The sequence below is a fragment of the Zingiber officinale genome, chromosome 8A (genome assembly GCF_018446385.1).
Source record: "Zingiber officinale cultivar Zhangliang chromosome 8A, Zo_v1.1, whole genome shotgun sequence".
NCBI lineage: Eukaryota > Viridiplantae > Streptophyta > Magnoliopsida > Zingiberales > Zingiberaceae > Zingiber > Zingiber officinale.
In genome coordinates, this window is record NC_056000.1 from 41,835,455 (window position 1) to 41,863,380 (window position 27,926).

General features: G+C 40.6%; 1 protein-coding gene across 1 annotated transcript; it reads left to right on the top strand.

Annotated features, from left to right (window-relative positions):
* The first annotated feature begins 9,466 nt into the window (after positions 1-9,466).
* Positions 9,467-27,177, top strand: LOC122010720. Its single transcript, XM_042567215.1, has 8 exons — positions 9,467-9,812; positions 20,497-22,772; positions 23,030-23,684; positions 23,784-24,391; positions 24,525-24,622; positions 24,738-25,007; positions 27,029-27,093; positions 27,164-27,177. The coding sequence occupies exons 1-8, from the start codon at positions 9,467-9,469 to the stop codon at positions 27,175-27,177; spliced, it is 4,332 nt and encodes a 1,443-aa protein (XP_042423149.1).
* The last annotated feature ends 749 nt before the right edge of the window (positions 27,178-27,926 follow it).

Genomic DNA, 27,926 nt, shown 5'->3' on the forward strand with positions numbered 1-27,926 from the left:
TTCTGTCTGGAAGCTGAGTCAGATGGACCGTCGAGTGAGGTGGATGAAATATTGATGGAGTCGCGACGTCCCAGAGGGGGGTGTGCTGAGATGACTCCTGTGTTGACCAAGTCTTCAAAAGTCCTCTGGTCAACGCTACCTGCAGCCAGTGACCGGGTCCCCCCGGTCTCTGGTACCTCGAGGCTCGAGACGGATCCAATGAATATATGAGTAATAGACTAAATCCTAAAATAATGAAAATGTGTATGGAATATAAACGAAGAACGTACCCTGGCCCAGGGGGCGCCTGATAACCATGATTTTACTGCATTATTTTGATTCATTTATGCATGGTTTTGATGTTGGTTTCATAGTTTAAATCATGGTTACATTACATTTTTGTGCATTGCATAGATTTTGGACTTAATTGCAAATTATATTATTTTTGATGTTATTTGATGCTAATATTTGATTCTTATTTTGTAGGCATCAAAGGATCTTAGATTTGGATCTATTTGGACCGGAATTGGGCTCGAATCGGAGTTCAAAAGACAAGATCAAGCTTTGGGTCAATTTGGGCCGTTTATCAAGAATAGGACAGATCTGGACCATCCGTTGAAGATCTGGCCGATTCAACTTAATGGGGAGCAGATCTAAGCCATTTATGAAGATCCAGAAGTTTTGATCCAGATCTGAGTTCATCCAGCCATTGATCCAGCCGGATTAATCTGGGCCATTCATTGAAGATCGGAAGATCTGGGCCATCCAGTGATGATCTGATCGATCCGACCTAAGGAAGGATAGATCCAGACTCTAGATCAAGATCAGTACCTTCGGATAGGATTTTGGGCAAGCTTTCACCGTTGATTTAGCTCCAAATTGATCCCAGCCGTCGGTTCAGATCTGGAACAGATTTAAAACAGAAGCTACAGTTCCCTTTCTTCTTCGTCGATCTCCTCACGCAGCTGCGCGTCCCGTGGCGAGCTTTTGCCGGGATTTCGATCCCTTTCCTTCTCCAATCCATTTCCCGAGCTTCTACCTTGGTGGAAGACTTCTTAGCAGCTCATCCCGATCATCTGGAGCACCGGCGAGTGTTCTCTCCGGCGGAAAATCTGCTCACGGCGACTTCTCTGTTTTCGCCAGATTTGGAGGTGGTCTTCCAAATCTGCGCTCCGATTCCCATCAGTGACGCTTGGAGGTGGTCCTCCGGCGTTATTGAGCTTCATCTGATGCCCATCTGCAATCCACGACTTCCATCTAGATTCAGAGAGCTCCGGTAGCAGATTTCCAGCATTTTCGGCATTTTCTTGGGTTCGGGTTGTTTCCAGCGTGTCGGGGGTGGTCCGTCGGCACTTGTGAGCATTCCTCGAACTGATTTGCAGCTTAGGATCTCCACTGAGGTCCGAAATTGGATGGTCTCGATTTTGGCCTCTTGTGTGACGGCTTGAGTGTGAAGTTTTGTGGAATTGATTGTGAGTTGGATTGGTTAGGGTTTATTTAGCTTTGTTATTGTTTTATAGTTTAGCACAGATTACTTTTATGTTTTGTTATCTTTTTATGCAAGTAGTTAGCATTTCTTTCTTTGTTGAAGCTTAGTTTAATTTTAATTTGTTGCTTGGTTAAGTGTTTAGAGTTTAAATTCAAGCTAGGGTTTTAATTGGTGTTGTAGATCAGATTTACTTGAGTCTTGTTATTTCAATCTTCGTTTAATGTGTGTTGATGATTTAATTATAATGTAGGGTGACAATGCATTATGGTTTGATTGTTGACACACAAGTAGATTTCATTTGTTTCGGTTTCACTCTTGTTTTAGATTAATTTCTTTACTGCTGTGTTTCACTTTTGTTAGATTTAGATTCAAAGCATTTAACTCCCCCAACTCCATTTTTATATCGAAAACCCCAAAAATAGGAATAAAAATACAATCCTAAATTACATCATACTGTTGGTTCCTCGGATCGATCCTGCGCTCGTTGCTACAACGTCATTGCAAAATTAAGGGGTTCAGTGGAATATTAAATTGTTAATTTGATAAGCCTATTTGTGACATTTAATATAGATTTTAGGCTTCATCAAATTTTGGCACCGTTGCCGGGGAAAATATACAATGTTTAGTAATTTTAGGATTGTTTTGATTGCTTTCATGATTACATATTCATGTGTTGATTTTATTTGTTCTTGAGTCTTCTGATTTTATTTGCTAGTGTTTCAGTGTAAGAACAGGAAATTCATGTGACCATGGATCCATATCATCAATATTTTGGAGATGGGATGGAGAATTATTTTTATCAGCCTCAGACTCAGTTCTATCAGTCCTACTTACCTACGGAGCAACGTAATAGGTATGAGGATGCATAAGAACAAATTGAAGAATCAATGTGGAAATGCAATGAAGTTATGCAACAAATGAGAGAGCATCAAGAGCAACAATTTGCAAGGATACAGAACATTCAGAGTCAGTTAGATCAGATTGCATCATCCATTCATCAGTTACAAACACAAAACGTCAGTGAGGAGTTGGATTGTGGAGCTCTTGTCAGGCCTGACACTGCATCTACTTCTTCACAAGATTCTTTATCTACTTTTTATTGTTGTGATGATGTAGTTGAACCTATTTTTGATTCTACTACTAATAATGTTGCTCTAGATGTTGTGAATGATGCAGGTCTTGTTGCAGAAGATGATTTAAGTGTAGGGGAATGCTTATTGGAAGCATTACTTCAAGAATCACCAAGAATTGAAGATGTAAGTGTAGGGACTTGTGCTATGGAGCCAAGCACCCAAGAATCACTACATGAAGTTGAACATTCACCAGAACTGGAGTCTGAGCATTTATTTGAGGAAAAAGAGGTAACAATCACCACTCCAGGTACCTCTCAAGATGACAAGGTGAGTATTTTGTGTAATTTTTCAGAAAATTTTATTGAGGTACCAATTGTTGATTTTATTAGTTGTGATGCAATTCTTGATATATATTTTACCCACACTAATATTCTCCTATTTTCTTTTTACCCCACATGCGTGTGGGAGGTGTTTTCTTTGATTGATGTTGTAGGAGAACATAAGCTTCCGGAGTGGGTGCTAAAACTGAACCGACTTAGACCTCCAGAGAGAATTTTTAATGGAAAAATGAAGAATAAAAAGAATTTGGGTGGAACTTTGATTACTCCACTTCCGGGATGGATTCTACTTCTAAACCTTCTTCAACCACCGGGAAATGAAAGGGGAGTTGGTTTCAATTTTGTTTTCTCTTGCATTTTAATTCATGCTTTGTGTTTAGTTTTTCTCTAATAAATTAGTTATACATTTCTTTGGTTCTATACTTTGCATTTGCACTTTGTTTTTACATTTGGCATTTTACTTTCATACTTTGCATTTTGTTTAGTATATAGCATGTCATTTGAATAAATTCTCCATGAATTGTTTAGTAATATTTGTAAGATGGTAAAAGTCTCCTAAATTTGACCATCAATTTTAGGTCATTTAACATGATTGGATGCCTTTCTTACATGATATTGGTTAATTTGGTGGTGGATTCCATTTTGATTAATTAAGCTTGATTGCATAAAAATACCTAGAGAGGACCACTTTAAGCCTATACACTATTATTTTATCTTGTGTGGCATGCACTCATAGCAAATTAAACTCTAGAATTTGCTTAGTTTCTTTTCAAAATCACAATAGCATATGTATGCATGGAAATGAATGATAGTTCTTATTCTTGTTCCCTTATTATGTCCATTTCTTTCTCCACAATTTTCTTGAAACATTCTCATCTAGCATTCTAATTCTTGATCACCTTTGCTTGTCATTCTTTTGAGAGTTTGGTTGAATACTTGATGAGTTAGACTTTGCAAGATGACAACGGATTAAGTGTGGGGGAGGTGAGTAGTATTTTTGAAGGTTTGGATATATTTGTTAATGGATGGGATTTAAATTTAAGCTAAAGATGGAGTTTTGGAAAGATGCCATGGAGTTAAATGCTTAAGGGTTTTAAAGTTGGGGTGCTACTGTTCTAGAAAGTAAATGATGAAAATATTGCTATGAATGAGTGCTCTTAAGATTTTATGCTAAATGAATTAATTTTTTTTGAGTTTTATCATGTCAAGAGCAAGTTCCAATTGCTTTGAATTTTAAGTCTTGATACTATGTTGATACATTCAAAATTATGTGGCAAGAAGGTTTGGAAATGCTGAAATATTGACTTACATGTGGAGTGGCTGATTAGGATATAGCTTTTGGTATTAATCTTCAACTGAGATAGGAGAGTTGAAGCAAGGGCAGCACTTGACACTCAAAACAGTGAGGTAAAAATGTAGAACAGAATTCAGAAACAATGAAAATAAATGTGTGCACAAATGGAGTGTTGGCATCAATAGCTTCTAACCAGTTTTAGTGACAATTGATAGTCCTTCTATAAGGTCCTTGAAGCTTCATTGAAGTCAAATTCCATTTCTGAAACTAAAGACCAAAATGCTGAATTTTTATCACCTTGTACAGATTCTGAAATTTAAAGTCAGGGGCTGAACAGGGAATTCGGAAATACACTAAAATGAGCTACATGGTGTCAAGCTACTGGATTCCTGAAAAAAAAAAAGGGGATCTTTGCTGCAAAAACAGAAATGAACAGAGGTTTTCTATGCTAAATGCAACTCTTGTAATGCAGGAAGTTTTAAGTTTAAATTTGACATCCTGAAAAAGACTTCTTGAACTTCTTTGAAGCTGATTTCTTTTGTTCAGTTTCTGAAAGTCTGAAATGGGTTGCTGAATTGGAGTGCAGAAATAGAGAAGTGTTGAAACTTGGTAACAAGGTGTATTAAAAAAAAAATTCAGAAATGGTATCAAGAGAAGGAAGAAACAGAGAAGCCATTAGATTAATTGGATTCTGAAAAGAAAGATCTGATATCACTCAATTGAAACTCAACTGTGGAGATGTAGGGTTATAGAATGATCTCACTTTACTGCTTTTGAAACTCAATTTAGCTTGTTTCTTCAATTATGCATTGAGTGAATACTTTTTCTGATTAATCATCCAGGACAAATATTTCTGATTTGCAGTAGTTGAGAAGCTTGACTTCAGAATTATTTGGAGTGGATGATGTTGATTCAAAGTGTTATGTGCACTGGTAACCCAAGTTGTTGTTTGTCCTCATTGTGCAAGAGTGATTGATTCATGTTCAGTAGTTGAATCCAGCTGTGAATTTCATTTACATTTACAGAAACAGAACAGAAACAGAGAAAGGAAAGCAAAATGAAGAAAAAGAAAAAAAAAATGAGGAAAACGTGGCTAGAAGGATATCAAGCATTCACTCTTGCACGTTTAGCTGAAATTGAATCTATTAGCTGAGTTTAGTGGCACAAAGATTTACTACTGTCTGTTTGAATTGCAGTGTAAAAATGCTACTATGGTGAACCTGGATAATTCAGAAGTGTAGAGAGGTTTGAAGATTAATGTATCAACCTCAAATTGTTTGTACCATAGAGAAGTTATGTGCCTACTTCGGAAATGAGCTTCAACAAGCTAGAATTGTTCACACCTGGGAACATCCTGTTGAATTCATAATTCTAAGGCTGGAAACTGAGTATATTTCTGAAAGTTTCAGAAACTGATCAAAGTATGCAACTTCATTGGTTTGTTTTTCGGAAATTACTCAGTGCTACAAGAAAACAGAAAGTAGCTTGCTAAGAGAAGTGGCAGACAACAAGGATGCAACTAATTCTAGCTCAGCTATGGAATTCTTTAATTGGAATTTGATCTCTGAAAAGGAGAAGCTTAAGAAGTTAGCTAACTAGATGCAACTACTGACTTCTGATCAGTTTGAGGAATGAATTTTGAGTGACTTCAGCCTCAAGGTTTTGCTTCAACTTACTTAGCATTCTTTTAAAGAATCCAGACATCATGAATGAAATTCCAAAAACTATGAATTCCAGCTTAAGTCTTGATCAAAGTTCATGAGATTGGAGTTGAATGTTTTTCTAAATAGGGAGAATGTTAATTGATGGTTCATTAGATTGCATGCTAAACTTAATCCTTCCTCGAGTTTATTTATGTAATAAGCAAGCTTAAATAGTCTTGAATTCTAGAAATTGTTACTTTGGTGATACACTCACGCTATTTGAAGATATAAGATGAAAAAGTTTTGTAATGATGGAATATGAGCATTTTATAGTGTTGCTGCCAATGAGCTGTAGTAACTCTTAATCTGAACTTTGGATTGGGTTTCCCATTATGAGTATTCGGCCAGCAAAAGTTCAAGTAAAGCATTTGGTTTCCCATTACCATTTGGGTTGCCATTCTTCTTAAATCTATTTCTGGAAATGCAGAATTTCATCTCTAAAACTGTGATGGCAGAACTGAAGAAAAGAAATTCAATTCTGATTATTAGTTGCTGGAATTTTTATTCTTTGATAGCTGTAATGATTTGAGTTCCTACTGGATTTGAGATTTGGAATCGAATTGCTTGTTTACTTGATTTCCAACAGAATGAGAACAAGGAGATTTCAATCTGCAGATTGAAGAAAGGAGTACAGTGGCGAGAAGAGTTTCAAGTAAGGGGATGGCATGAGTTGTTTTATTGTCCGAGACGGCCAATGTTCTAAGTGTGGGGGAGGGAACTCTTCTTGGCTAGTTGATGTGAGATTTTTGAGTTTCAAGTGCTGAATTGAAGCGGAAAACCAGTAGAAACAGTGAAGAAAAATTTTGGCACATCAAGAGAGTATCAAGTGGAAGATAGAGTATCAAGATTCTATATTTGCAATCAAATTGAAGGGGAGTTTAGCTTGATGTTTTGAATCGATAAAAACAAATGATATTCATTTCTTTTTACATCAAATGGGTCAACTCATCAAGTATATTCCTCCCACACTCTCATTCTCTCATTTTCTTCATTGAATTCTTTGCTTTTGCCATTTTCATTCACTTTCCTTGTTCTTTTTGCTTCCATTTCAATTATTCATGATAAATTCCTTTTAATTCATGTATGCTATGTTTATGGTGGTGGAGAAGTAGAAAATAAGCAAGCTTATGGTAGTGAAATGTTGTGAGTTGCATTGAGTGAGCTCCACATATATGCAATTTTGAGTGTGAGAGCTAGAATAGGTAAATCCCTTGTGAGATTGCAACTTGCTTAATTTTTTTATTTGGATTGAAACTACCATACCTACTGATTATTGTTTGAATTGTGTTCATGATTGTTAGTGATCTTTAAAATGATCTTAGTTAAATTCTTTTTACTATCTTTTAGATATTGCTAGGGAATTTTCTATGGAGATGATTTTTAGTTTTCTTTACTTGCACGAGACGTTCAAGACTAAGTGTGGGGGATTTGATAACCATGATTTTACTGCATTATTTTGATTCATTTATGCATGGTTTTAATGTTGGTTTCATAGTTTAAATCATGGTTATATTACATTTTTGTGCATTGCATAGATTTTGGACTTAATTGCAAATTATATTATTTTTGGTGTTATTTGATGCTAATATTTGATTCTTATTTTGTAGGCATCAAAGGATCTTAGATTTGGATCTATTTGGACCGGAATTGGGCTCGAATCGGAGTTCAAAAGACAAGATCAAGCTTTGGGTCAATTTGGGCCGTTTATCAAGAATAGGACAGATCTGGACCATCCGTTGAAGATCTGGCCGATTCAACTTAATGGGGAGCAGATCTAAGCCATTTATGAAGATCCAGAAGTTTTGATCCAGATCTGAGTTCATCCAGCCATTGATCCAGCCGGATTAATCTGGGCCATTCATTGAAGATCGGCAGATCTGGGCCATCCAGTGATGATCTGATCGATCCGACCTAAGGGAGGGTAGATCCAGACTCTAGATCAAGATCAGTACCTTCGGATAGGATTTTGGGCAAGCTTTCACCGTTGATTTAGCTCCAAATTGATCCCAGCCGTCGGTTCAGATCTGGAACAGATTTAAAACAGAAGCTACAGTTCCCTTTCTTCTTCGTCGATCTCCTCACGCAGCTGCGCGTCCCGCGGCGAGCTTTTGCCGGGATTTCGATCCCTTTCCTTCTCCAATCCATTTCCCGAGCTTCTACCTTGGTGGAAGACTTCTTAGCAGCTCATCCCGATCATCTGGAGCACCGGCGAGTGTTCTCTCCGGCGGAAAATCTGCTCACGGCGACTTCTCTGTTTTCGCCAGATTTGGAGGTGGTCTTCCAAATCTGCGCTCCGATTCCCATCAGTGACGCTTGGAGGTGGTCCTCCGGCGTTATTGAGCTTCATCCGATGCCCATCTGCAATCCACGACTTCCATCTAGATTCAGAGAGCTCCGGTAGCAAATTTCCAGCATTTTCGGCATTTTCTTGGGTTCGGGTTGTTTCCAGCGTGTCGGGGGTGGTCCGTCGGCACTTGTGAGCATTCCTCGAACTGATTTGCAGCTTAGGATCTCCACTGAGGTCCGAAATTGGATGGTCTCGATTTTGGCCTCTTGTGTGACGGCTTGAGTGTGAAGTTTTGTGGAATTGATTGTGAGTTGGATTGGTTAGGGTTTATTTAGCTTTGTTATTGTTTTATAGTTTAGCACAGATTACTTTTATGTTTTGTTATCTTTTTATGCAAGTAGTTAGCATTTCTTTCTTTGTTGAAACTTAGTTTAATTTTAATTTGTTGCTTGGTTAAGTGTTTAGAGTTTAAATTCAAGCTAGGGTTTTAATTGGTGTTGTAGATCAGATTTACTTGAGTCTTGTTATTTCAATCTTCGTTTAATGTGTGTTGATGATTTAATTATAATGTAGGGTGACAATGCATTATGGTTTGATTGTTGACACACAAGTAGATTTCATTTGTTTCGGTTTCACTCTTGTTTTAGATTAATTTCTTTACTGCTGTGTTTCACTTTTGTTAGATTTAGATTCAAAGCATTTAACTCCCCCAACTCCATTTTTATATCGAAAACCCCAAAAATAGGAATAAAAATACAATCCTAAATTACATCATACTGTTGGTTCCTCGGATCGATCCTGGGCTCGTTGCTACAACGTCATTGCAAAATTAAGGGGTTCAGTGGAATATTAAATTGTTAATTTGATAAGCCTATTTGTGACATTTAATATAGATTTTAGGCTTCATCAGCGCCCTCGGATGGGACGCTGCTCGAGTTGTCGCGACCTGGAAGAGTAGATGATGCTCGATCAGGATAGAGGGCTGGATCTGACGACATGGAGTCGGATGCGGTACAAAGCCGGAAGACGAGCTGCAGGTCAGGAAATACTAGCATCATGCAGACCAGGTGAAGACAGCGACACGCAGGTCTGGATATAACAATGGCACGTAGGCCGAGATAAGACATTGGCACATAAGCCAAGACACGACACATAGACAGGAGCAACGCATAGGTTAGAACACAGGACACAAAACACAGTCTAAAATACAACCACGGCTCGCAGGCAGAGACACAATGGCGGCGACACATAGATCGGGATTTAACCACAACTCGAAGGCCAACACATAGTAGTGATGTGCATGATGGTTGTAGCTCGGAATACGCCACACAACTGGATCGGCACGGGGGTCGACATACAGCAACGACATAGAATCAAAGCAGAGGCGGAGTTGGCACATGGACTGTCGACACGTGATGAACGTCGGCCAGGGAGGCTGCGACAAGTGGAGGCTGTCGGCAAGGGCCAGCGTCGCGAGGAGGAAGAGGAAGGGAGCTGTGGCCGTCGCCGAGACGAGAAGAAGGAAGAAAAGAGCAGTGGCCGTCATCGGCGAGAAACTTCACGTGAGGGAAAGGGGGTTGTGGTCGTCGTCGGGAGGAGAAGGAGGGAGAGGAGAGCAGTGGTCGTCGCCGGCGAGGCGTTGCCTGAAGGTGCAGCGACAAAGGGAGAAGAAGGCTTCCTGCCTTCACTGTGCGTTGAGCGACAAAGGAGAAGGAGAGAGGAAAGGGGAGAGGGGCGGCCCTGAGTTTGTCTGATGGCAGCGTCGTGAGGAGGAATGGGAGAGGAGAAGAGGTGGACGCTGTCGGCCGACGTTGGCGAGAAGCAAGAGGGGGAAGCAAACTCTTCCTGGCGGCGGAAGCATGAAAAAACCCCAAGCAGCCAAGCCCCCCCCTCCATACGCCGTCTATAGTGCCCTAAAAGGGCTTCTACAGTAAAATGAGCAAATTGCCCCTCTTCTTTCCTTTAACTACTCTTCTGCTCTATGCCATATCCATATCAATCATTCAAATCTCTAACCATTAATGCAAAGCACGGTTGACCATGCTCTTTAATCATGCCTTCTACTTCTTCATTAATGCCACATGTAACCGAATGCCACGTGTTGCTTTCCCCTGTCGCCGCATGTGTGATGTGACATGCGACTATTTGGCTTCGATGCGATGGTGACTCTTTGAATTCAACGGTCATGATGAAGCCTCGATTTCTAAAGCCCTGGATCAGACGGCTCAGATCAATCATCCATAGAGTTTTTAAACCCTTAACTTTTTCCTTTGTCCTATTGCATTCTTCGTCCTTGCCTCCATTATCTCCCTGCTCTCTTTTCTCTGCTCGTCACCGATAATCTTTTTCTCTCTGGTAAGTCCCTTCTCTTTTTTCCCTTTTGGCCTTCGATTTCATGGCTATCTCTCCTTCTCCACCTCAGGTTATCCCAGACCGTGGCATACCTCCATTGAGTTCAAATTCAATGGTGATGAGGTCTACCAAATGAACTGACCTATCGTTCCCGACGGTTATCAAATTGCCAATTCCCTCTGCTTATGACTGCTCTTATACGTCTCTTGATGGTTTTCCCCCTTTTTCAAAGGTCAGTTTTTTACCGGCCTACGCTTTCCCATCCATCACTTTTTCTATGAAATTTACACATACTTTCACATTCCCATGCATCAGTTAGTGCCTAATTCCTTTAGACTACTGTGTGGGGTTGTTTTATTATTCCGTCTGTACGATTTTCTTTCTCTAGGAAGGTAGCATGTCTTGAAATAAACACTTTTGTTCCAAGGGGTGATAGAATTAGTAACCCTTATTTCCTTAGGGTATCCAATAAATAAACACTTATTAGACTTGACGTCCAACTTATCTGATATAGTCCTCTTCACATAAGCAGGATATCCCCATATTTTCAAATAAAATATGAGGGGTTTCTTACTAGTCCATAACTCATATGGAGTAGTTGAGATTGTCTTCGTTGGAACTCTATTTATCAAGTAAATAGCTGTCATGAGTGCATAATCCCAAAAGGCCTTGGGAAGATATGCACGATCCATCATTGATCTAACCATGTCTAACAAGGTTCGATTACGTGTTTCTGATACACCATTATGTTGTGGTGTATAAGACAGAGTCCATTGAGACAATATACCATTATCCTTTAGATAATCTAGAAACTCTTGGCTTAAATATTCACAATCTCAATCGGATCGAAGTATCTTAATATTTTTACTAAGTTGTTTCTCTACTTCACTTCTGAATTCTCTAAACTTTTCAAAGACTTCAGACTTGTGTTTCATTAGATACACATACTCATAACGAGAGTGATCATCAATGAAAATAATGAAGTAGCTATAACCTCCTAATGCATGAGTTGTCATTGGTCCATATACATCGGTATGTACGAGTCCAAGTAACTCATCAACTCATTCACCCTTTCGAGAAAAAGGTAACTTTGTCATTTTACCTTTTAAACATGAATCACATGTATCTAATTCAAATGATTCAAGAACTGTAATCTTTTGCAATTCGGACATGCGTTTTTTGCTTATATGGTCAAGGCGACAATGTCATGTTTATTGCTCTTTTCGATATTGAGTACGTCATTAGATATATCTAACGCATAAATGTCATTGCATAAAGTTCCAGTGCCATAAAGAACGCCATTTAAGGTTATATAACAATAATTATTACTAAAAGGTAAATGAAAACCTTTTCTATTTAAACAAGAAATAGAAATAATGTTCTTTATTAATGTTGGAACAAAATAACAATTATCTAGTTCTAAGACAAGTCTACTAGGAACCTTTAATAAGTATGTTTTGATGGTGACTTTAGCAACCTTTGATCCATTCCCAACTCGCAGACTTATTTCTCCCTTGACGAGTCTTCTGCTATTCCTCAACCCCTGTATATCATTACATATATGTGAGCCACACCCAGTATCTAATATCCAAGTGTCTGAGAAAATAGCATGACAATCAATAACAAAAATACCTGAAGAAGATGGGGCATCGGATGCCTTATTCTTCTTCACAGACTTAAGATAGATCTTGTAGTTTCTTCGCCAGTGTCCCATCTTGCCACAATAATGGCATGAACCCTTTTGTATCGATTCTACTGTCTTGTCCTTTTTGCTCTTCCCCTTAGCCTGAAATTTTGGCTTCCTCTTAGAACCTTTCTTGGAGGAGTCTACTAACGTCACAGTTTTCTATTCACCCTTAACAGAAGGCTCCACAGTCTTAAGCATATTTATCATCTCAGGGATGGTTGATTCCAAATTGTTAATCCCATAGTTCATTACAAATTGTGAATGACTTTTCGGTAAACTATGTAGAATTAAACCAATACTTAACTCATGATCCATCGTAAAACCGAGTGATGCTAAACACTCTATATAGCCGTTTATCTTTAATATGTATTGTACTACAGACAAACTTTCCTACATCTTTCAACAAAATAGAAGCTTGGAGACCTCGAACTTTTCAGATCTAGCTTGCTCATCAAATAACTCACGAAGATAATATACAATATCATAAGCATCCAAATGCTCATGCTATTTCTGTAATTCATGAGTTATAGCGGCTAGCATGATGCAACTAGCAAGTACAGAATCATCCTTATGTTTCTGAAGGGCTAACAGTTGGTCCGCAGTTGCATCGACATCAAGACTGGTGGGGAGAGGCTGATCAAGGACATAAGCTAGTTTCTCAGCTTTGAGAACAATTCTCAAATTTCGAAACCAGTCCAAGAAGTTCGGCCCAGTCAGTTTGTTCGAGTCCAAAATCGAACGCAGATTAACAGAAGTTATAATTAAATGATTAACCTAGAAATAAAATAACGAAAATGTATAAGAGACATGATTTTATTTATGTAAACAATTAACATAAAAGCCCACTTATCTATCAAATTCAAATACTCTTATTTTGAATTCGAGAGATGGTAGGTTTTCTCCAAGTGGTTGATATCCACCATAGATAGAATAACCTTGACTTTAGCCAACAAGTCATTCTTAGCTATAGTGGTAGATGACATATTTACTGATTGCATATCACTTATATGCAACTATCACATTATGTTAGCAACTAATTGATCTTCACATAAACATCAGGTTGTTAACACATTAACAAGTATACATCAAATGTACATCATCCAACTTCACCTCTATCCACATTGATCATGACTTTGGCACAACAAATCAATGCTTCAAGTTTAAAACCAACCCGTTAATCATGAGATTGCATCTTTATGGTTTGAACATGTTTAATTTCAAGTTGATTTTGACTTTAGCCAACAACTCAAATAAGAACTTAAACTTTGGTTTTTACCATATTAACGGAAGGTGTAGGTTTTAATATTGAGTAAGGGATTTATGTCTCATCTACAAAGGGATTTAGGTCTCATCTACATCATGCAAAATTCAATCTACATGACATTACACATATGACATAAATGATGACATGGGACGTCGTACACATGACATAAATGATGACATGACACATCACACGCATGGCATAGCATGACACATCATACATATGGTAAGATCTAACCACATCACACGCATGACAAAATCTAATCATGTCATAATTAATGCATCTACATAGTATACAATATGTTATGTTCATAGCATAAATTTCTATCAATTAAGAATTTTTAATTATTTTGGATATAAATTTCTAAATTAATTTTCTAACCATTTAGGAAATAAATAATTAATATTTTTTAATTATTACAAAATAATTCAAATCTAGATTTTTTGTGATTTTTCAAATCTTTCCAAATTTGGTATTCCCTCACAATTTAGGAAACTTTCCAAAAATAGAATATTTTTTAAAAATCTGAAAATTTCATAAAATATTAATTCTATAATTTAATTTAGAATATCCAAAATCTAGATTTTTTAAAATCTATTTAAATTTGGTATTTCCTAACAATTTAAGAAATTTTCTAAAAATGGAATATTTTAATAAATTTAAAAATTCTAGATAAGATTAATTCTATAATTTAATTTAGAATATCTCATATCTGGATTTTTTTAAAAAAATTCAGAATTTTTTCATATTTGGTATTAGCTAACAAATTAGGAAATTTTCTAAAAATAGAATATTTCTGAAAATTTCAGAAAATTCTAGAAATGATAATTTCTAAATTAATAGAATATTTATAAATTTAATTTTTTGAAATTATATCAGAAACTTTTGAAAATGGAATTTCCTAACAATTTAGGAAAATTTTCAAAAATAGAAAAATATTAATAATTCCAGAAAAATTATAAAATTAATTACAACACAAATTACGAATCGTAAAATAATTTTACGATCATGTCAAAGCACGATCTCGCTCTGATACCACTGTTGGGATATGCCCGATGCGCTGTGTGCTAAAACACATTTCATAAATATGCACAGCGGAAAATAAAATAACAATAATTCCTAAATTATTACATCACACGCATACAAGGATACAACATGCTAAACATAATCACATAATTAAATTTTTACGAAAAGTAAATTTACGCTAGGTATACCTTACGGATGACCTATAACGAGAAAGCATAAATCATAACCACGTTGTCGAACCTCGCCTCTATTCATATCCACGCCGAGCTCCTGAAGACAACTCTTTGAGTACAAGTCTCTCCTTCGGAAGTTACTAACCACGAGCGAAGAAGAGGGATCAAGAGAAAGAGGAAGAGAAGCACACAAGGAAGAGATTTCTTCCTTGTGGTGGTCATGGCAACAAGGGGAAGGGCTTCCCCTTGTTGGCAGCGGTAAAGAGAGAGGGGAGAGGGAGAGGAGAAGAGAAATTGGGTTAAAGTTTTTCAAAAATTTTACAAGCCAATTAATAATCTCATGTGTATAATTTTCTCTCAACCATATCAATATATAGCCCTCATTAATGAGTTGGATTAAAAAGCCCAAATCTAACCCATTATCCCTTAACCAAAAATGATCCCATTAACCCCTTGGTTTGGTTTACAACTAAACTAAGTTGGTTCATGACTAATTCATGATTAAACCAAATATGGTCCAACTCTTCCATAAGAGATGTGGCCCATTCGTGCTTCCATTGCGACAAATATTTTCATATTTGTCTTATGTATGGTCCAACTAAATATTTATCTCTTGATCTAAGAATCATATTCTTTAACTTGTTTTACGTCTTTTAGAGACTCGTTAGTGTGTGTGACCCAATAGGTTCCTGGTTTATCTTGGTCGTCCATAATTAACTACTTAATTATAGAACAATTATGAGTGACACCTAATAGTACATCATGATCCCCAATTAGTCAGAAAATTATAGTTGATCTTAGAATTAATTCTAAACCTTTTAGCAGCTACAGTGAGTAGTGTCTCATTTCTTTCACTTGTCTTATACCCACTTGGTTCATGACATGGTCTATGTGTCTTATCCCCACTAGGTTGACTACGTTACAACTAGCCCAAGTAATATTTCGCCATTCTGTGGATTCAAATTACTCGTACATGTGTACAAGAGTTTCGCACTCTTAACATGTGATGCTTTGGCTAAAGACTTTGAGTAATAATCCTAACGAGTGGCCATAGAGTATACGTCTCCTCGCAAGGAGCGGTGAATCCTCTGTGGGTTATCCAAACACCTTCGGGTACTTCAACTTATACTTAATCATCCCGGGTCCACACTTTAATGAGATGCTTGTTTAAGATATCAAAGTATAAGTCTCCATAATCAAAATGACTTGTATACCTCAAGTCGAAGGAAACTTACACTCGTGCTACAGTAAGAACTTCACAGACATATCTATATATATGTAGAGAACCATATGAAATCTTATAGCGAGTCACTCTAATGAACTAGTTACCATAACCAACATCTACGTTTAACTCTTGACATCCCAATGTCTCCAGTCAGTGAGAAAATAGCTACTTCGCTAAACTAAGGATGATGTCTGAATGCATCAATTCGACGACTAAGGAAATTTCAATATATTCATAATTGCATATGTAGAGATAATCACTAGTTGCGATCCAATCACAATTTTCTCTCATGCTATGAATTATATTACGGACATTCAGTAAATGAGTTTAAGACAATCAAACATATAATATGCACTCAAATATTGAATCTATACTTATCAAATAAATAGAAAAAAAATCGTAAAGTGATTGCCTTAGGGCATCCCTCAAATTCTAATAGTTTCTTCCCATACTCAATGGTCTACCTAAAGGTTATGAGATTAAGCTCCTTCTTAGCCTTAGTGGTTTGCCTAAAGGGTCTGGAGTCGACTTACTATAATCTCTCCTCGACCTCAGTAGTTAGCCTATAAGATGTAGGTCCTCGGGCGGCCGGTAAGAGGGGCCGAATTACCTGAAACCAGAGTTAGAAAAAAAAATCTCTTACTTTTACTTAGCAAGGATGCACAATTTAATCAAGCAAAAATAATTAACATAAAATAAATAACAACTTATAAAGACAATAAGTAAGAAGGCTCAGATTTTTATTTGGTTATAACTTAGGTAGTTGTTAATCCAAAAAAGTTACAAAGATCCACTAAAATATCTCCTTCGATGAAGGTGGAGAAGTCTCTTACACTCTTTGAAAATCTCAGATATTAGCTAAGAAATGAATACTGAAGTTATTGTTGATTAGCTAGCATCAGGGGTCTTTTTATAACCCTTGAAAAATTATATATGCTGCTCGAAGGAGCCTTCATGTAATATATGCGAATTTAATTTAGGGTTATCGTGGAATAACCTTAGGAAAATTTTTAAGAATTTTTAGAAATTTTTCTGGAGCTAAACAGAGTCCATAGGACTCCGTATGAGGGATACGCCGACGGGGCTAGATAAAGGCAGGTTTAGAATACCCAAATTAAGCGGGAATTGATTAAGGCTAGACTTAGGCCTTAATTAAGCTAACCTAGGGGTGGGATTGATTTCTTTATAAAGCCCGAAGCCTCCCGGTTCACCTTCGGCTTCTCTATTCCTCCCCTGCGCCTCGCGATCTCAGACGCCACACGACCGAGACCGGCGATCGCTTCTTTCCTCGGTGTCGCCGGCGAGGAGCGGATCTTGGAGCATCGAAGGGAAGAAAGGTTAGTAGAACCGAAACCCTCCTTCTCCCCGATCCCTTTTCCTTTCTCTGACCTCGGTAAACAACAGCGACGGAGCTCGGTTTGGGGATTTCGCCGGCTGTCGGGAGGAAACCGAGGGCATCGACGTTGGATCTGGGCATCGACGACCGGTTGTGTGAGGTAACGCCCATTGTTTCCTTCCGATTTCCCTGTTTTGTTCGTCGGCAAGAACAAGTCGAGCCCTAAACTTCGATCTCGGAGGTAAGGGTTTGGTTTTGGTTGTGAATTCGAACCTTGATCTTTTCTGGTGTTGATTCGGGTGGTTTTCTTTGGGAGGCAGAGATCGGTGTCTTGTTTCTGGCCACCATAGCTTGACTAGATCAACTCCTCCACCGGATCTGTGATCGTACTCTAGCCGTGATCTTGAGGTAAGCGGTTTGGTCTTCTTTTGTTTGATCGGGAATTCGAAACCCTGATCTGTTCTTCTAGAGGTGATGCGGGGGATTTTTCTGAGAAGCAGAGCTTGATGTTGTGATTCCGGGCACTACAGATCTGCTGGGGATTACTCTTCTACATCATATTTGTGACCATCTCCGGCAATTGAAGAGCAGAGGTAAGGACACCAGTAGGTTGTTGTTGTTAACAGATTGTTGCGATGTTTTCTTGCTATTCTTCCTTCTTGATCCGGTTTGTAGGGTTGTCATATGTAGTTTTCTGATATAGGGAATTGAGGTATGGTTTAACTCATCTTCTCTTGATGCATCAGTGTATCTATTGGATTTTGGTTTTTCAGTGGAATCCCTATATTCTTGATCCGGATCATAGGCAGAAGCAACCAGAATCGATTTATTTAGGTGTTAGAGATTCTTGGTGTACTGTTTCACTAGGAGTTCTGGAAATTAGGGTGATCAGGCTTAGTCAACAGTGATAAAAGTTTTGTGCTAGGTAATTGGAGGCTTTGAGGTATGAATAAACCTAATCAAAGGTGATTAGGGGTTTTTAGGGCTGCATTGCTCTAGGTAGTAACAGGAGGTTGGATGATAATTGAGGACCTAATGGATATTTAATTTAGCTTAGCCAGTGGAAAGGAGTAGTAATCACTATTAGCTAAATACTTTAAGTCGGTTATTTATTTTTGGTGTACACATATATAGTTATATAAATTTGTATATGTGATACAGGACCTTGATTGACGACGAGTTGCGCGACGTGGTGGTTCTGTTGATTTCGGGATATATCGAGGCGGGTATTTCTTCCTAAATTTCTATTTAGCTCCTTGAACTTTAAAGCATGGTTATATGTTTTTTGGATATTTAGGTTGCATTCCTTAAATCTTATTATTTGTTGCTTTCCTGCTTGTCTCTTTTGCTTGATCTTTGATATGATCTGGGTTGCTTCGTTACAGTCTCTATTCTTGTTATTTGTGACTCTATTGTTTATACACATGTAGAGTGTTGTAGGGAGGACTGTATTGGATATTTGTGGGCTATACCTGTCTAGGTTGTGATTGGTATGGGTTATAGGTCCTACAGGTTTACCATTCCATTTGCATAGTGGTATGTGTAGTTACGTCTGTTGTGGTTATTGGAGGCGTTTATGAGGGGGAAGGTTGTTGCATGGATGATGATTATATATATGTATATCATGCTCATCATTCATTGCATCTGATGACCGTTGTCTCCCTTGTGGTTGAGAAGGTCATCAGTTGGTTTGGTTTAGCGCGCACCTTCGGCCACTCATGGGTAGTGGTAGCTGGAGCAGATGCCGCTTGTCCTGTTGTGCCACCCGGTCACGAGGTTTAGTGAGATCCGGCGTTGTGAGCAGCCAGGGACCCTGATGCTATGTAGTTAGATAGCTACTAGCGGACTGTCCGCCTCGACCACTCTATTGTGGGCTGGAGGGTAGTACAGTCGTCACAGACCCAAGCCTCTCGGCCATACAGGGGTCGTGGTGTCTAGAGAGGTGGCGGGGGTGACCATGGAGCATGCATGCACTTTTGCATATGATGCACGGTGCATCTGTGGGGATATTTTGCATACATGCTTACTAGATATTAGTTGCATGTGACTGTGTACTGTTGCATTTGTCTGAGCTATGTATGCTGCATATGGATGCCATGCTGCATACATGTCATTTACTTTACATATATTTGCAGTCGTATATATATTGCACAGGTGTCCGGAGTATGTTATTGACTCGGTGGGTTTACGGATCATGGTATCAGGGGGTTGGTTCTTTTCGGGTATGTACATTCACGTTATATGCTTTTATTATGTCTGGTATGTTCATGCACAGTCATTATATCAGGTATAGATAGATGAGTTGTGTTATGTTAGCATATTCTTATTCTTTGCTTATGGAGACTATATCCTTTGATTCCTATATCTTTATGTAGACCATGCTTTATCCTGTCTATACCCGCTGAGTTCCCTGTACTCACTACCCCGTTTATATTATGTTGGTTCCAGGCAGTAGGTAGATGATATGGAGATGCTTGGAGTATGTTGCTGGCCGGTCCCCCTTCCCACGTCATATCCGGAGACCTTTTTTTTGGTTTTGTTTTCTCTTTCCCTACCCTTCGATTTTGTTGGATTTAGAGTTGTGAAAACGAACTATGTCTGATTCGTGTATTGTGGACTTATGCCTGTGGTATTTTGTGGACTTTCGCATTTGTGGGTTCTTTATTCGTTTTTCCGCTGTGTTTTTGATATATATCTGTGTGGGCTAGATATTTAACTGCGTGGTTGTGTTTCTTTTGTGCATAAATATTCCAGCCGCCTGTGGCTGACGTATTTTGTTTGTACGGATGTTTCCGATTGTCACCGGTACAGGGGAGATGCTGCCGAAATTTTTCGGGAGGTATTTCCTCGGGGGGCGTGACAATTTAGTGGTATCAGAGCAGGTACGATACCTGTCTTGTTATGTGTTCTGGTTTTTCGAGATTTTTCTGATACCAATTTAGTGGTATCAGAGCGGGTTTACGAGGCCTATTTCTTTTCGGGTTTTGGATTTTTGGAGGTTTTCGTTATTTCGTGTTTTAGTTTTGAGGTTACGATATCTATTTCTCGGGTCTTGGATTTCCGAGGGTTGCGAGATTTACCAGTTTTACGAGGACTCCGAAGTTACGAGGGTTTTCACTCGGGATCCGTTTTTTCTTTTCTTTTTTTCTCTTCTTCCGATGTGACTGTCCGGATGTTGGGACTAGGCAGCGGCAGGATATCTCCAAGCTATAGGATGTAAGTTAAATCACTGTGTATTATAGTGTTGTAGTCTTACCTTGTGGTTCTTATCAGGAATGAAGCACGGAGATACGACCCCTCGTCCGCGTCGTGGTCCGGGGCGACCCCGGAAGCAGCCTATCGAGTCAGTAGAGGTTGAGCCAGAGGAGCACGAGGCGGATTCTGTTGGGGATCCTGCAGGCGTGGAGGTTGACAGTAGCCGACAGACTCCTCAGACTTCTATGAGAAATCCGGGTGTTCAGACTCAGGCGGTTTCTCCGAGATTACCCCCAGTTATCCCTACTCCGGTTGCTACTCCTTGGGTGAGGGATAGAGCCCGTATCCCATTATTGGCTCGGTCGGTGAAGGATCGATTTACTCTATTTCATGGGGTTCCCGACCCGACGGTTGCTCGGTCTTGGTTGGGAAATGTGGAGGATACTTTCGAGTACATGTCGTGTACCGAAGAAGAAAAAGCCGAATTAGCTGCGTACCACCTTCGAGATCAGGCTGTTACATGGTGGAAGATGCAGAAGACACTTGTTGGAGACCAGAGCATCACATGGACTTTATTCCGAGAGGCATTCGAGAGACAGTATTTCCCAGCTCCTTATCGTATGGCACGTCGACAGGAATTCTTACATCTGAAGCAGGGTGATCGGTCTGTGATGGAGTATGATGCGGAGTTTAACCGATTGGCGGAGTATTGCCCTCATTTAGTTGCCCAGGAGAGTGATCGGTTAGATCAGTTCACTCAGGGTCTTGCAGTATATATCCGTATCAGGATGTCTGGCTTCACTCCTAGTACGTACCGGGAGGCGTTGGATAGAGCTCTGATGATTGAGATGACACAACAGCAAATTTCCCTAGAAAAAGGAAAGGATAAGCAAAATGCTCAGGGTACGACCTCGACTCAGAAACAGCAGAACCAAGGTCAGAAGAAACGGAAGAAATGGCAGGGATCCCGGGCTACTTCGGGGGAGTCCCATCGATCATCGAAGACAGGACGATCATCTGTTGGTTCTTCTAGACCTCCTCAGAAGGATTACTCTGGGGAACTCAGATGTTTTAGATGTGGTGCTGAGGGTCACGCTAAACCTAACTGCCCATTGAGCCAAGATATATGTTACTACTGCAAGCTTCCGGGGCATGTGAGCCGCGATTGTACTCTGAAGGCTCAGTTACAGGCTGCTAAGGTTACTCCTCAAGAAAGTCATAATACTCAGACTCGACGGCCGAAGGGACCGCAGAAGACGCAGAGCACTCCACATCAGCAGAGTATACCACCTTCTCGGGCCCAGGTATACCATATTCAAAGTCAGCAGTACCCAGCGGTACCTGTACCTATGGCCATGCAGTATTCCTCGGCTGTCCCGTCACATCAGATGCATCCGACACCTCAGTATTTTCCGACGCCACCTAGCTCTTGTCCGGTGATCCAGTCTCAGCAGTTAGCTACTACTCCATCAGCACAGTTTCAGACTGGCGCTGAGATGCCGCCGGCAGGCACGGAGGCAGGACGGGTTTATGCTATTACTCGAGGGGAGGCACAGCGGGCCGAGGGATCGGTCTTTCGGGGTATGATTACTGTTTATACTTTTCCCGTAGAATTATTGATAGATACTGGTAGTTCTCATTCCTTCATTTCTCGGATATTTCTGAGTAAGATTTGTAGATTACCGGTCCATCGGACTCATACATTAGTGGTATCCCTACCCTCGGGAGAGATATTAAATATCAGTCAGGAGATTAGAGATTGTCCATTGGGTTTCGAGGGTCAGACCCTTACAGTGGACTTGCAGGTTCTGGATATGTTAGACTTTGACATCATTTTGGGCATGGATTGGTTGGCCAGATATTACGCTACCGTGGATTGCAGCGCGAGAGTGGTTACATTTAGACCTCCGGGTCTACCGTCCTGGGTTTTCATGGGTACTAAGGATGAGGGGATTTCTATCATCTCAGCTATGCAAGCTCAGAGATTATTGTCTCAAGGATGCCAGGGGTATTTGTTATCTATGATTAAGACTGATCAGGATTATACCCCACCGCTTTCTGACATTCCTATAGTTCGGGAGTACCCCGATGTATTTCCAGAGGAATTACCTGGCTTGCCCCCAAAAAGGCAAGTGGAGTTTACGGTTGAGTTGATTCCGGGGACAGCACCGGTATCAAAGGCTCCATATCGCATGGCACCTAAAGAATTGGAGGAGTTAAAAGTACAATTACAGGAGCTACTGGATAGAGGGTTTATCCGTCCTAGCGTGTCTCCGTGGGGAGCTCCAGTACTCTTTGTGAAGAAAAAGGACGGATCGATGAGATTGTGCATCGACTATCGGCAGCTGAATGCAGTGACTATTAAGAATAAATATCCGCTGCCACGTATAGAGGATCTGTTTGATCAGCTCAAGAATACTTGTGTGTATTCTAAGATTGATCTGCGCTCTGGCTATCATCAGCTCAGTGTGAGAGGTTCAGATATACAGAAGACAGCCTTCCGTACTCGATATGGACACTATGAGTTCTTGGTAATGCCATTTGGGCTTACCAATGCTCCAGTAGTTTTCATGGATCGATGAATAGGGTATTTCTGGAATTCTTGGATCAGTTCGTGATTGTGTTCATCGATGATATTTTGATATATTCTCGATCCGAAGAAGAGCATGGGCGACATCTTTGTATAGTATTGGAGACGCTCCGGCGAGAATGTCTCTATGCAAAATTCAGCAAATGTGCCTTCTGGTTATCTTCTGTGGGTTTTTTGGGACATATTGTTTCTAGCAGTGGTATATCCGTGGACCCACAAAAGATAGAGGCTGTTACCAGTTGGGAGCAGCCAAAGTCTGTACAGGAGATTCGTAGCTTTCTTGGTCTGGCAGGGTATTATCGCAGATTTGTTGAGGGCTTCTCTAGCATAGCTCTGCCGTTGACTCAGTTGACCAGGAAAGGGGTGAAGTTTTGCTGGACAGAGTCTTGCGAGACGAGTTTTCAGGAACTGAAGCGAAGACTCATTTCTGCACCTATATTAGTGCTTCCTTCCGGAGATGATGGCTTCATACTTTATACAGATGCATCAGTTCAGGGGTTAGGCGCAGTACTCATGCAGCACGGACGGGTAGTTTCTTATGCCTCACGTCAGTTGAAGGAGCATGAGAAGAATTATCCGGTGCATGACCTGGAGTTGGCAGCCATTATATATGCGCTAAAAATCTGGAGACATCATCTATACGGGATTACCTTCGAGATATTCACAGACCATAAGAGTCTTAAGTATCTATTTACTCAGAGAGAATTGAACTTAAGACAGAGAAGATGGATGGAATTCTTGAAGGACTATGACTGTACGATCAACTACCACCCAGGGAAAGCGAACGTAGTAGCCGATGCGTTGAGTAGGAAATCCCGAGGAGTTCTTGCCTGCCACCGTGTGATGGTTACAGAACTGGTACAGCAATTTTCTGAGTTGGGATTAGTAGAGCAGGGTCAGACGGAGCGGGGTATTCTGTTATCTATGGTTGCCCAGTCACCCATTGTAGAGAGGATTAAAGAGGCTCAGGCTACTGATCAGCATCTGCAGTTTCTGTGTAGCAGAATTACCTCGGGACAGCAGACAGGGTTTTCTCGTGATGGAAAGGGGATTCTATACTTCCGGGGGAGATTGTGTGTTCCTGAGCTACCTTCTTTGAAGGAGGACCTACTTCAGGAAGCACACCGATCCAGATTTGCGATTCACCCTGGTGGTACACGTATGTATAGGGATCTGAGACGTCCTTATTGGTGGGCTGGCATGAAGAAGGACATCGCAGATTTCGTTGCACGATGCCTTGTATGTCAGCAGGTGAAGGCTGAACACCAGAGACCCGCTGGCTTGCTCCAGAAGATACAGATACCGGAGTGGAAATGGGAGCATGTCACGATGGATTTCGTCGTGGGTCTACCCAGAACCCGACGAACACATGATACGATTTGGGTGATCGTGGATCGATTAACCAAATCTGCTCATTTCCTTCCGATCCGTAGGACGGAGTCATTGGATCGGCTAGCAGAGTTGTATTGTAGAGAGATTATCAGGCTTCACGGTGTACCTCTCAGTATTATTTCAGATAGAGATCCGCGATTTACTTCGCGATTCTGGCAGAGTTACAGCAGGCTATGGGTACAGAGTTACGATTCAGTACCGCTTTCCACCCCCAGACAGACGGTCAGTCAGAGCGTACTATACAGACATTAGAGGACTTATTGAGATCATGTGTCATAGACTTCGGAGGTAGTTGGGAAGATCATTTACATTTAGCAGAATTTGCCTACAACAACAGTTATCATTCGGCGATACAGATGGCACCTTATGAGGCGTTGTATGGCAGAGCCTGTAGATCTCCCACCCTATGGGTAGAAGTTGGGGAATCCCAGATTTTGGGGCCACAGAGCCTTCAGCGTGATGCAGAAATGGTTCGTACTATCAGGCGCAGGTTGTCAGAGGCTCAGGATCGGCAGAAGAGTTATGCAGATCGTAGACGGAGACCGTTAGAGTTTGCTGTTGGTGATCATGTATTCTTACGGATATCCCCTACTAAAGGAGTAAAAAGGTTTGGATTGAAGGGTAAGTTAACACCTCGCTATGTCGGACCCTTCCAGATTCTCGAGAGGATTGGAGCAGTAGCTTACCGGCTGGCGCTACCACCATCTCTAGCTGGCATTCACGATGTATTCCATGTATCTATGCTGAGGAGATACGTATCCGATCCGACACATGTTCTGTCAGATATATTCGTTCCTATTCAGCCTGATGTTACTTACGAGGAGGTTCCGGTACGGATTCTGGACCATAGGGAGCGTCAGTTGCGGAACAAGACAGTCCGACTGGTTAAAGTCGGATGGCAGCATCATTCTGACGAGGAGGCTACTTGGGAGCTGGAGGATACGATCCGAGCTCGATACCCTCACCTGTTTACTTGAGGTATGTGGGCTAGAGTTCTTTCAGCATTTATACTGTTGGTTTATATTCTAGTGGTTGTTGTTGGTTATAGCGAAATTTGGGGACCAAATTTTTATTAGTGGGGGAGAATGTAATATATGCGAATTTAATTTAGGGTTATCGTGGAATAACCTTAGGAAAATTTTTAAGAATTTTTAGAAATTTTTCTGGAGCTAAACGGAGTCCATAGGACTCCGTATGAGGGATACGCCGACGGGGCTAGATAAAGGCAGGTTTAGAATACCCAAATTAAGCGGGAATTGATTAAGGCTAGACTTAGGCCTTAATTAAGCTAACCTAGGGGTGGGATTGATTTCTTTATAAAGCCCGAAGCCTCCCGGTTCACCTTCGGCTTCTCTATTCCTCCCCTGCGCCTCGCGATCTCAGACGCCACACGACCGAGACCGGCGATCGCTTCTTTCCTCGGTGTCGCCGGCGAGGAGCGGATCTTGGAGCATCGAAGGGAAGAAAGGTTAGTAGAACCGAAACCCTCCTTCTCCCCGATCCCTTTTCCTTTCTCTGACCTCGGTAAACAACAGCGACGGAGCTCGGTTTGGGGATTTCGCCGGCTGTCGGGAGGAAACCGAGGGCATCGACGTTGGATCTGGGCATCGACGACCGGTTGTGTGAGGTAACGCCCATTGTTTCCTTCCGATTTCCCTGTTTTGTTCGTCGGCAAGAACAAGTCGAGCCCTAAACTTCGATCTCGGAGGTAAGGGTTTGGTTTTGGTTGTGAATTCGAACCTTGATCTTTTCTGGTGTTGATTCGGGTGGTTTTCTTTGGGAGGCAGAGATCGGTGTCTTGTTTCTGGCCACCATAGCTTGACTAGATCAACTCCTCCACCGGATCTGTGATCGTACTCTAGCCGTGATCTTGAGGTAAGCGGTTTGGTCTTCTTTTGTTTGATCGGGAATTCGAAACCCTGATCTGTTCTTCTAGAGGTGATGCGGGGGATTTTTCTGAGAAGCAGAGCTTGATGTTGTGATTCCGGGCACTACAGATCTGCTGGGGATTACTCTTCTACATCATATTTGTGACCATCTCCGGCAATTGAAGAGCAGAGGTAAGGACACCAGTAGGTTGTTGTTGTTAACAGATTGTTGCGATGTTTTCTTGCTATTCTTCCTTCTTGATCCGGTTTGTAGGGTTGTCATATGTAGTTTTCTGATATAGGGAATTGAGGTATGGTTTAACTCATCTTCTCTTGATGCATCAGTGTATCTATTGGATTTTGGTTTTTCAGTGGAATCCCTATATTCTTGATCCGGATCATAGGCAGAAGCAACCAGAATCGATTTATTTAGGTGTTAGAGATTCTTGGTGTACTGTTTCACTAGGAGTTCTGGAAATTAGGGTGATCAGGCTTAGTCAACAGTGATAAAAGTTTTGTGCTAGGTAATTGGAGGCTTTGAGGTATGAATAAACCTAATCAAAGGTGATTAGGGGTTTTTAGGGCTGCCTTGCTCTAGGTAGTAACAGGAGGTTGGATGATAATTGAGGACCTAATGGATATTTAATTTAGCTTAGCCAGTGGAAAGGAGTAGTAATCACTATTAGCTAAATACTTTAAGTCGGTTATTTATTTTTGGTGTACACATATATAGTTATATAAATTTGTATATGTGATACAGGACCTTGATTGACGACGAGTTGCGCGACGTGGTGGTTCTGTTGATTTCGGGATATATCGAGGCGGGTATTTCTTCCTAAATTTCTATTTAGCTCCTTGAACTTTAAAGCATGGTTATATGTTTTTGGATATTTAGGTTGCATTCCTTAAATCTTATTATTTGTTGCTTTCCTGCTTGTCTCTTTTGCTTGATCTTTGATATGATCTGGGTTGCTTCGTTACAGTCTCTATTCTTGTTATTTGTGACTCTATTGTTTATACACATGTAGAGTGTTGTAGGGAGGACTGTATTGGATATTTGTGGGCTATACCTGTCTAGGTTGTGATTGGTATGGGTTATAGGTCCTACAGGTTTACCATTCCATTTGCATAGTGGTATGTGTAGTTACGTCTGTTGTGGTTATTGGAGGCGTTTATGAGGGGGAAGGTTGTTGCATGGATGATGATTATATATATGTATATCATGCTCATCATTCATTGCATCTGATGACCGTTGTCTCCCTTGTGGTTGAGAAGGTCATCAGTTGGTTTGGTTTAGCGCGCACCTTCGGCCACTCATGGGTAGTGGTAGCTGGAGCAGTCGCCGCTTGTCCTGTTGTGCCACCCGGTCACGAGGTTTAGTGAGATCCGGCGTTGTGAGCAGTCAGGGACCCTGATGCTATGTAGTTAGATAGCTACTAGCGGACTGTCCGCCTCGACCACTCTATTGTGGGCTGGAGGGTAGTACAGTCGTCACAGACCCAAGCCTCTCGGCCATACAGGGGTCGTGGTGTCTAGAGAGGTGGCGGGGGTGACCATGGAGCATGCATGCACTTTTGCATATGATGCACGGTGCATCTGTGAGGATATTTTGCATACATGCTTACTAGATATTAGTTGCATGTGACTGTGTACTGTTG